The sequence below is a fragment of the Olea europaea genome, unplaced genomic scaffold (genome assembly GCF_002742605.1).
Source record: "Olea europaea var. sylvestris unplaced genomic scaffold, O_europaea_v1 scaffold363, whole genome shotgun sequence".
Lineage (NCBI taxonomy): Eukaryota > Viridiplantae > Streptophyta > Magnoliopsida > Lamiales > Oleaceae > Olea > Olea europaea.
Genome location: NW_019255539.1, coordinates 61713 through 73218, shown reverse-complemented (window position 1 = coordinate 73218; position 11506 = coordinate 61713). Strand labels below are relative to the sequence as shown.

Below are 11506 nucleotides of genomic sequence, written 5' to 3'. Positions count from 1 at the left end.
AAATTCTCAAAAGAACTAAAGTTCCAAATCCCATTGTGAGATATATATATATATATATATATATATGTGTGTGTGCGCGCGCGCGCGCGCGCGTGTGTTAATAAACACGAAGGTTTATAGAAGTTTGCATGGCTCCCCTTTGAATTCGCTAGAGAGATTGGTTGATATATTACCATTAACATTATCTGTTATTTTTAGTTAGCAGTAGCCCAAATTCTCTCTCTCTTTCCCTCCGACACTTACCTCGGAGGTTCAGAACTATAAAAATTCATCCATCTTTTCCATTCATTGAAAGAAAAGAGAATAATACTAGGAAGATCAAGTGCTTTGAACATCATTCCGGCATTGTCCTCAGGTAGATATTTGCATGCCAGCCTTTTTCTCGTTCTCGTTTATTGCTATTCCTTTTACATTTAGATCCAACTTGTTTTAATGGATTATTTGTGTTTTCAAAGTCGCGGATTGTGGAACGAATCTCACGTCTCTTATTTGTGTTTCAAGGCATATTTACAGTTATAGCCAATAATTCCCCCATCTCTTGTGAAAGACCTAATACGTAGATATATAGGTACAAAACGCTGTGGTCATAAACCGACAATGCTGTCTTCCATTACGGGTTGATGCTATGTCTATGTTTAACAAATTTGAAATTCTTTAATCTTAATCAATGAATGAGGTTATTGCAAGTTTTATATTATTGGGGGCTGATTCCAATATATGCATGAAATATTACGTGGTTGTAAGCAATTTTCTTTTATAAACAAGGAATGAAAGATATTGAGAATTTCATTTATGGTCGAGAAGGATCAATGGCATAATTTCATTCGGGAAGTTTTGTTCTTCATGAAGTACGACAAAACCTTATTCTCAATAAAGCTGAGGTTGGCTAAAATGTTTTGAAAGCTCCGTGATTTTTACATAGAATATGGAATGGTAATATACCATTTACCCTAAACAGAACAAGATAAAGCTGTCACATTGATCCTCAACACGTAAAATTGGATTATTTTTATTATCCCTCTCTGTAAAATAGGAAAAACGGTATCAAAATTTGTAATCCGGAGATTATTATAAAAGGAGGTCTTTATCTCAGAACATGTTATAAGTATATTCAGTTCTTCTCGAAACAAAGGTTCAGGGTTCAAGTTTTGAAGCAATATTTATGACTATATATGTTGAAATATTTCATTTTGGTTTGATTATACTTTTTATATCAATAGGTGCCAAGATGGTCAACCAGGCTTTTACAGTGGATTTGAACAAGCCACTCGTTTTTCAGGTCAAATATCATACCATTTTCCGTTATTACCATTGAACTTTTTCGATTACATGGTCTTTTTTGGTATTCAGTTCATAGTATTAAGTGTAATGAGCAAGTTATCTCAGTCGTCGTACTTATTCATTGCACAAGTGTAAAGAGGAGGTTCCAACAATATTAGATTTAATCAACAAGAAAATGTGCAGTACAAAAGATATTGAAACACAAGAAAAAAGGGATCTCATTAAAATGCCCTAAGGCAGTAACAGTTCGAGGATCTCACAAAATATATGTACTGTTTTCTCCAGGAATGCCACTGCGAGTGTTGATCACACACCAAGGCTTAGAAATTAGGATGTTTTCGCACTCAGACCAATATCACCCAAGATCACAGAAGATTCGATCTTCTTACTTCAGAGAAATTGGTTCACACAAGAACACACTACACTTCTCAGAAAGAATCACTCAAGATTACAAAACCAAATATGAAAAAGTGTTGAAAATCAAATAGGATCTTTGATTTTCAGAGAGAAGAAGAAGAAGAACTCGAACGGCCAGAGAGCAGAGAGAAGGCTCTAGAAAACCAGAAAAATCACGCGTCTCAACCCTAGGACTCCCTTTATATGAGTCACCAAATGGTCAGCCATCCAATGGACATGGGGTTGACACATGGCATCATCATGAGCGTCCATTAGAAGAAACGCGATTTTATAAATTGAAAGTGCGTTTTTAAGGGACCAGCTAACACTTTAAAATCAACAAAGAAAAGTCAACTGGTCAACTCACACAATTGCATCATTGTGCCACAACCTTTCAATCTCCACCTTGGTACAATGATCCACATTCACTCAACAGTGTGGTTGCTCCCAGTTTTTACACACCATTTGCACTCATATCAGATACTCAAATCAGCATGCAGTGATGTTCAATATGTTCAAGCAGTCCAAGAATTTGTTAAGAGGTAGTACCTTTGTACCTACATCAGCGGAGTTAAAATTAGTAGAAATGTTTTCAAGTTTCACAACTCCTTGTGAAATAAATCCCTTATAAAGTGAAATCTAATGTCAACATGTTTAGATCTATTATGCAAGACTGGATTTCTACTTAAATGAATGGCTGACTAATTATTAGAATAAAGAACTACTTCTTTAACAAAGCCATAATAACCCTTTCAGCCATATTCTTTCTTTTATAGCATCTGTTGCAGCAATATATTCAGTTTCGGTAGAAGATAATGCAACTATCTTTTGAAGCTGGGATTTCCAGCTGATGCAAGAATTACACAAAGTATAGCTATAGGCTAAAGTGGACTTCTTATTGTCCCTATCACCAGCATAGTCTGAATCAGTATATCCTCTCAATACAACACCTTCAATTTGTTTTCTGAACTGAATACCTAAATATGATGTACCTTTAATGTATCTAAGAAGCCATTTCATGGCTTCCCAATGAGTTTCACCTGGATTTGACATATATCTACTTAGGACACTTATAGAATACGCTAAATCTGGTCTAGAACAAACCATGAGGTACATGACAGACCCAACTACGTTAGAATATGGCACTCTTGCCATCCTTTCAAATTCTTCTTTAGATTTAGGACATTGTTCATTTCAGAGTTTAAAATGATTTGCCAAAGGCAAACTCCCACTTTTGGAATCAGACATAGAGAATTTATTTAGCAATTTCAGCATATATGACTGTTGGCTGAGACTTAGTGTGCCTTCTCTCCTATTTCTTTTAACTTCAATACCTAAAATCCTTCTCACAGGGCCTAAGTCATTCATCTCAAATAATTCATTTAATAACCCTTTCAGCCATATTCTTTCTTTTATAGCATCTGTTGCAGCAATATATTCAGTTTCGGTAGAAGATAATGCAACTATCTTTTGAAGCTGGGATTTCCAGCTGATGCAAGAATTACACAAAGTATAGCTATAGGCTAAAGTGGACTTCTTATTGTCCCTATCACCAGCATAGTCTGAATCAGTATATCCTCTCAATACAACACCTTCAATTTGTTTTCTGAACTGAATACCTAAATATGATGTACCTTTAATGTATCTAAGAAGCCATTTCATGGCTTCCCAATGAGTTTCACCTGGATTTGACATATATCTACTTAGGACACTTATAGAATACGCTAAATCTGGTCTAGAACAAACCATGAGGTACATGACAGACCCAACTACGTTAGAATATGGCACTCTTGCCATCCTTTCAAATTCTTCTTTAGATTTAGGACATTGTTCATTTCAGAGTTTAAAATGATTTGCCAAAGGCAAACTCCCACTTTTGGAATCAGACATAGAGAATTTATTTAGCAATTTCAGCATATATGACTGTTGGCTAAGACTTAGTGTGCCTTCTCTCCTATTTCTTTTAACTTCAATACCTAAAATCCTTCTCACAGGGCCTAAGTCATTCATCTCAAATTTTGATTTTAGTTTATTTTTGATATCTTCTATCTCTTTTACGTCATGACTTCCTAATAGCATGTCATCCACATAAAGGAGTAGATAAAGGGAATTTTCTCCACCATTTCCTTTACAATATAGGCAGGTATCGAAGTTGCTTCTCTTAAAACCAAGTCCAAGCCCAAAATTGTCAAATTTTTTATACCATTACCTTGTAGCTTGTTTTAAGTCATATAGGGATTTTTTAAGAAGGCAAACTAAGTCAGATTTCTGATTTACCTCAAATCCTTTGGGTTATTTCATGTAAATGGTTTCGTCTAGATCACCATTTAAAAAAGCTGTTTTTACATCTAATTGATCTAGTTCCCAGTTAAATTGTGTGGCTAAGGCCAAAATAACCCTAACAGTAGTAAATTTTACAACAGGTGAGAAGATTTCATTGAAGTCTACTCCTTCTTTTTGGGTAAAACCCTTAGCCACCAATCTAGTTTTGTATCTTATATCATTTTCACTTTGTTAACCTCTTTTAATTTTGAAAGTCCATTTACAGTCAACAACCCTTTTTTCTTGTGGTCTTTTTACCAAAACCAAAGTTTTGTTCTTTTTAAGAGATTGCATTTCATCTTGCATTGCTGCAAGTCATTCTTTAGAGTCTTCACTATTTATGGCTTCCTCAAAGGACTCGGGCTCATTTTCAGTCATACTTTGATAAGATAGCAAACATACATCTTCATCAAACCTAACAGGAGGCCTTATTTGTCTTCTTTGCCTATCTTTTGTGAGTTGATAATTGTCTAAAGGTTGACCAGATTCTGGTTCAACTTCAGATTCATCATTAGGAGTACCATCACCAGGTATCTCCTCATTTTCCTCATCAGGTTGTGTAGCATTCTGATGATTTTCATCATCAGATTGCTCCACCTCAATTTCAACCCCCTTTTCCACACTTTCATCCCGACTTAAGGGCTCTATTTTGTTTTTAGATTTTAGGCAAGGCGGATCATCTTCATTAAACACCATATTTCTATTGATTATGATCTTATAGCCTTTGTTTTCCCTTACCCATAGCCTATACCCCTTCACCATAGCCCAAGAATACACATTTAAGGGCCATAGGTTCTAATTTTCCTTCAGATTGGTGTACAAAGGCTGCACAACCAAAGACCCTCAAGTTACTGAAGTCAACTGGTTTTCCACTCCACATCTCTTCAGGGGTTTTAAAGTGTATAGCACTAGAATGACTGCTATTAATCAGACAACTAGCAGTTTTAACAGCTTCCCCTAGAAAATCTTAGGCAGACTTGAACTGAAGAGCATACATCTCACTTTTTCAAGAATTGTTCTATTCATTCTTTCGGCCAAACCATTTTGTTGTGGGGCGATGTCTTAATATACCAGAAAGTTTGCACAACTCATCAAATTCAAGATTGCAGAATTCCAAACCATTATCAGTTCTTAAGACCTTAATATTTTTGTCAGTATGGTTCTCAATCAAAGTTTTCCAGTCCTTGAAAACACTAAAAGTACCAAATTTTGATTTTAACAGAAAAATCCAATTTGTTCTAGAAAAATCATCAATAATTGACAGGAAATATTTAAAACCTGTATGAGTTGTTACAGAAACTGGTTCCCAAAGATCAGCATGCAAATATTCAAGTATAGACATAGATTTATGCATTACAGGCAAGAAAGGTAATCTATTATGTTTTCCAAGAATGCAATAGTCACAAAAACTGAGTTTTTCTATATTATTCTTCCCAAAGGCACCTTGTTTTTTTTAAAATCTGTAGCCCTTTGTCACTAATATGGCCCAATCTTTTATGCCATATATGTGACTTATCATTTTGGATTGAGATTGCTGTTGATGTGGATTCTAAAAAATTTTCAATTTGTAAAATGTATAGGCCATGTCTGTTTGGGGCTTCAACAATTACTTGTGAACCCCTTAAGATTTTAACGTATCCCTTGTTAATCAATATGTCATAGTTTAGGTCATCTAGAACCCCTAAGGAAATAAGATTTCTTTGTAAATCAGGAACATATCTTGTCTTTTCCAAGACGAGTTTATTATTTCCTTTTACTTTCAAATTTATTATTCCTATTCCTTTAACCTGACATGTCATGTGATTACCCATTAAAACCTTACCACCAGTTACATTTTCAAACTCAGTAAACCATTTTTTGTTTGGACACATATGGCAGGTGCAGCATGAGTCAAGAATCCACTCTTGACAAGGAGGACAGCTTACAGCCACATAAACTTTATCAATTAAGGTCTCATTATTGTAGGCTAAGGCTACACCACTATCATCTTTTGATTTGTTTTTGAAATCACTAAGTCTTTTGGGACATTTTTTGATAAGATGACCCTCATTAAGACAATAGAAACACTTCTTTCCCTTAGTCTTCATTTTCATTTTATCCTTAGGATTTGCCTTTTTCTTGTGTCCAGGTTTTTTGATAAAGTTCACAGTCTTAGGGTTAGTCTTAGTTTTAGCCATCAAGTTCTCCCCATTAATATATTCTTTCCTGTCAGACTTTAACTCTAACTCTTTATTTTTTAAAGCATTAATAATCACATCAGTGGTTAGAGTTTCCCTCCCATATTCAATTGTATTTTTTAACATCTTTATACTTATCACCAATTGAATTTAACAAGACCTCAACCAACTGATCTTTTGAGAGTTTTTCATCACAGTCGGCTAGGTCAAATGATAGTCTATTAAATCTATTACTATTAGCCTCAAGATCAAGTGATGGGTCAAGTTTAAGACCAAAGAACTATTTCAGAAGATACACCTTATTAGGCATAGATTTGTTCAAGTATGTATCTTCCAACTTTTTCCACAACTCAGCAGCAGTCGTAGTCTCACCAATTTCTCTAAGTATATTGTCAGATAAATGTAGAAAGATTGAACTCCAAGCAGTTTCATCAAGTTCAATTCTCTTGGTTTCTTCTAAATCATCAGGTCATGTTTCATCAATAGCTTTAGCACGTTTTTGTTGTAATAAAATTGCCTCATTTTCTAGTGCCAGAGACTGAAGTCTCATTTGCCATTAAAAATATCTAATTCAAATTTGAACTTCAGCTATTTTGCAGGAATTGTTCAAAATCTTGGAGTCACAGCGTGTTTTTCTCAACACAAATCACATTTAAGTAGCAAGCACCGAGATTATATACTAAAAAATATCACAGCAGTATATGAATATCGAGATCTTTGACTTAAGTCAAGGTAACCCTCAGATTCCAGACAACTCTAGGGTTTCTGGACAAAGGAATTACCCAACTAGTCACAGACCAGGGGCTTAAATCACAGATGCAGCAAGCTTAAAGTGTTTATACAATTAATTTGTAATGTTAATTGAAAAATCGGAACAATCTCACCAGATCCCTTCAATAGGGTTTCAAGGAATAACAAAGGTTAGCTAAAATCGAGTGTCGCATTTTCAGATCTACACAGGTCAGAGCCAAGAACCTCCGTCCAACCGCTCTGATACCACTGTAAAAAGAGGAGGTTCCAACAATATTAGATTTAATCAACAATAAAATGTGCAGTATAAAAGATATTGAAACACAAGAAAAAAGGGATCTCATTAAAATGCCCTAAGGCATTAACAATTTGAGAATCTCTCAAAATTTATGTGATGTTTTCTCCAGGAAGTCCACTGCGAGTGTTGATCACACACCAAGGCTTAGAAATTAGGATGTTTTCACACTCAGACCAGAATCACCCAAGATCACAGAAGATTCGATCTTATCACTTCAAAAAAATTGGTTCACACAAGAACACACTACACTTCTCAGAAAGAATCACTCAAAATTACAAAACCAAATATGAGAAAGTGTTGAAAATCAAATAGGATCTTTGATTTTCAGAGAGGAGAAGAAGATGAACTCGAACGGCCAGAGAGCAGAGAGAAGACCCTAGAAAACTAGAAAAATCATGTGTCTCAACCCTAGGACTTCCTTTTATATGATCACCAAATGATCAGCCATCCAATGGACATGGGGTTGACACATGGCATCATCATGAGCGTCCATTAGAAGAAACATGGTTTTATAAATTGAAAGCGCCTTTTTAAGGGATCAGCTAACACTTTAAAATCAATAAAGAAAAGTCAGCTGGTCAACTCACACAATTGCATCATTGTGCCACAACCTTTCAACAAGTCTGTTTGTTCAATTAAGTGGCGTAGAAAAAAGTGTTGCAACTAAATAAGAACATATTATGAAACTGAAAATAAGAGACTAGGTTAATCAATTGAGTGAAATTTAGCAGAAACTATACTTCTTGTTCAACTATTGCCGATATACTGACAATAGTAACTTAGGAATCAAATGATGAAAAATGGAAAAGTGAAAAGAGAACCTCTTTTTCTATATGTAATCTCTTATTAGTTCCATCTCCTCATGGTTAAAAGTTTTTATTAGGTCGGCCATCTTGGAGAAGCTTACGAGGAATGGGTTCACCAACCTATTGTCAGCAAAGAAACCCCACGTTTTTTCACAAATGACGTTATAGAGGTAATGCAAATTAGAGCAAGTTATGCATAGATGTGTCTTTCTGAATATGATTGACAATATTCTAAACCGTTGGCATTCTTACTTGCATCTTGAACAGTTCTTAACACGCACTGCATGGTGGGTAATTCCTCTCATCTGGCTTCCCGTTGTATGCTGGTCTGTTTTTACATCTGCAAAGATTGGCCTTTCTCCTTACCAGCTAGCAGCAACAGTGATTGGTGGCATCTTCATGTGGACATTTATGGAGTACTCTTTGCACCGGTTTCTTTTCCACATTAAAACAAAGAGCTATTGGTTCGTTCTCTCCCACCATCAGACTTCGGGTTTTCTCTTTTCCTCATTTTGATGGCTTATAATAAGCCACCGTGTACTGAGAGTAAAATTACATGCAGGGCGAACACGCTTCACTACCTCATTCATGGCTGCCATCACAAGCACCCTATGGATGGCCTCCGACTCGTTTTCCCTCCTGCTGCAACTTTGATTCTGCTTGTGCCAGTATGTGCAATCTTCTTTCGATTATGTCCTCCGTTCATTGTTTTTTTTCTTTGCTCATACGCTACTTCTGTGATGTCAGTTTTGGAATCTGATTAAGCTTTTAGCACCTGCATCTTATGCCCCAGCTGTATTTGGAGGTGGCTTGTTGGGTTATGTCATGTATGACTGCACTCATTACTACTTGCACCATGGGAAACCATTGAAAGGAGTATCTCATGATCTCAAGGTATAACTAGCTTGAAAAAGAATTTCTTTTCTGTTGGGAAAAATTGCACTGTTGATCTAGAGTAGCAAGTTGGTGGACAAACTCTCATTACAGTTGTACAACGTGAATACTTAATAGAGATTTGGATGGTTTCTGTTTTTGGGGACTGTTTATACAACTATAACGAAAGCGTGAAAGGATAGTCGATAATCTTTTAATACCTGATGAATATTTCGATTTTTTTCGAATGTAGAGATACCACATGAACCATCACTTTAAAATTCAGAACAAGGGATTTGGAATCACATCAACATTTTGGGACAGGGTTCTCGGAACACTTCCTCCACATTCTTCCGAGAAAACTGGCTGATTTATAGAAGGTGAAGAGGCAAATTTGCTCGGGGTGCTCGCAGGAGTCTGGCTAGCAAAGATGGCGTTGGTTTTATAGTGCCGAACACAATGAACTTGTCTAGTTGTTGCATGCATTGCTAGCTTGTGTCTATTCTTTATAATCTTTTTGTATATTTTGCTTTGTGCCTTTTTATAATTCTAAGCTGTAACTTATCCCATGACAACTTTTGCAGTTAAAGAGTTACTGGAGTTTTCTTAATTTTTATTATTGTGCAATGTTAGGGGAATATTATTTTTCTTGCTATACATATCCATTGCAAGCAATTATTAATGCTTATTTGTTTCTTAGCATTTTTATACAGGGAACTGTTAATTCAAAATTTCTTATTTCTGAGACACACCGTTGGATGGCTATTTGTTGAATAAATACCTGTGTTCCCTTTTGTAAAGTTTTAATCCTTATAGGATATGGTTAACATGATCTAATTTCAAGTCTTGCCACCACTCATTTATAAAAAATTTCTTACGTGTTGTCTTTAAGAATCAAGCTGCACGTGTGGGTACTTGTTCACAATGCTAGCTGTACACGTAGATTAGATTGTATTAAGGGTCCATTTGGCATAGTTTTAAAAAGTCAAAAGCAATTTCTAGGACTAAGAAATTGAGTAAATTTAAATAACTTTCTGAATGTGTTACATTTGGTTTGGAGAGCTTTTAGAAGAAGCAGGTGCAAGAACTGTTACAATCCAAATTTTACTAATCAAAAATCATAAGTTGAATTGTCAAAGTCAAAGTCAAATAGGGACTAAAATGAAATAAATTATTTTATTGTGGTTTATTTTACAAATTGAAAATATTTTGAGGGTTTAAAATGGATAAAAATTAAATTTGGGAATTATTTTTCTACTTGAGGAAGTTAAGTATCTAAGTGCTTTTCTATAAGAAGGTTGGAGGACTTAAATGCAAAAAATGGGTTATATCTCTCTCTTTTTTTCTTTTTATTTAGACACATAAGAGAGAGAGAGACTTGGACGGGCAGAAGCCAGAAAAATCGAAAAAGAGGAAGAAAAAGGAGAGAAGAAAAGAGAAAAAGGAAGAAAAGAAGAAGAAAAGGAAGGAAAAAAAAAAAAAAGGGAAAGAAAACTTGAGTTCCATTATTCAATTTCTTCATTTTTTAGAGAGGAAAAGAGGTAAATATTTTATGGCATAATTTATATTAAACTTTCTAGGCTTCTAAGTAGTTGAGTGAATTTGATAGTTTAATTTTCAGATTAATGGGAAGAGTATGATTTCAAGCCAATTTCTTTGATTTATGAAAGATTTTTATATCAAGGTAATAAATACTAATTTTGGTAAACCCTAGAGTTTTTAATTGAGTTCTTGAATAGGTATAATAGTGGAAATGATACTAATGATGAAATGTTCACTTGAAAGTATGATTTTATGGAATAAGGTGTTTAATTGGTCGAATTATGGTTATTAATTTTACTAGATTGGAAGATGGGATAATTATTTTTATGATAAGAATAAAGGTTATTGTGATGAATTAGCTATTAAAAAAAATGGACTAGAAAGTGGTATTAGCTTGAAGTGATTAAAGGAAATTGGGGAAAATTATTCAAGTATCGAGAAGTCAAGTTTTAGTATTCGACTATTAATATTAAGAGATACTTAGTATGAGATTTGTTAAATTAGTTATTTTACATCGTATTTCAGGTGATGATGTGAAAGTTTGGCAAGGCTGGTCAATTTACCAGATTGCTATCCACAAATCTGTGAGTGGATATCGAACTTATTTTTCAAAAATTAATATTTATTAAATTTATGTTAGATTAGAAAATTTATTGTTTCATAAGTTAATTTGATAGCATGATTTTTAGAATAAAGTGGATTTATAATCAATTATTTTTAAAGTTAATTTCAGTCCAGTTAAATCATTTTCTTAGCATGTTACATTCATATTAAGTCCCTATTTGGTTCTCATTCTTTACTCATTAAAATGAAAAATATGACTGTTATCCATCACATCAAGTCACCAAATTTGAATTTCTATTTCTTCTGTGGGGCTCGTAACGACTATATTTTTCATTCTCATTTTTCTAAAAATGATAAACAAATGGGGGCTAAATAGTTCAGTATATTTCGAGTTATTTTCTAAAAACCATCAGAAAGTATTCAAGTGATTTTACCCTAATCTGTACTGGTGTGAATGTGTTTCCATAGTGTATGACTAGTTATGGTGATTTTACCCG

General features: G+C 34.5%; 1 protein-coding gene across 1 annotated transcript; it reads left to right on the top strand.

Annotated features, from left to right (window-relative positions):
• The first annotated feature begins 204 nt into the window (after window positions 1–204).
• On the top strand, window positions 205–9571 carry LOC111386603 (dihydroceramide fatty acyl 2-hydroxylase FAH1-like). Its single transcript, XM_023011073.1, has 7 exons — window positions 205–355; window positions 1221–1279; window positions 8108–8200; window positions 8298–8494; window positions 8593–8698; window positions 8778–8924; window positions 9157–9571. Exons 2-7 carry the CDS (start codon window positions 1229–1231, stop codon window positions 9271–9273), a joined length of 711 nt encoding a protein of 236 aa, XP_022866841.1. The 5' UTR covers window positions 205–355; window positions 1221–1228; the 3' UTR covers window positions 9274–9571.
• Window positions 9572–11506: the final 1935 nt, after the last annotated feature.

What these genes read in the sequence shown, in the direction of transcription:
- LOC111386603 (XM_023011073.1), top strand. Translation starts at nt 1,229, where the DNA reads ATGGTCAACCAGGCTTTTACAGTGGATTTGAACAAGCCACTCGTTTTT. An exon ending in ATTAAAACAAAGAGCTATTG is followed by an intron (nt 8,495 to 8,592) that starts GTTCGTTCTCTC and finishes AATTACATGCAG; the next exon opens with GGCGAACACGCTTCACTACC. An exon ending in CTTTGATTCTGCTTGTGCCA is followed by an intron (nt 8,699 to 8,777) that starts GTATGTGCAATC and finishes CTGTGATGTCAG; the next exon opens with TTTTGGAATCTGATTAAGCT.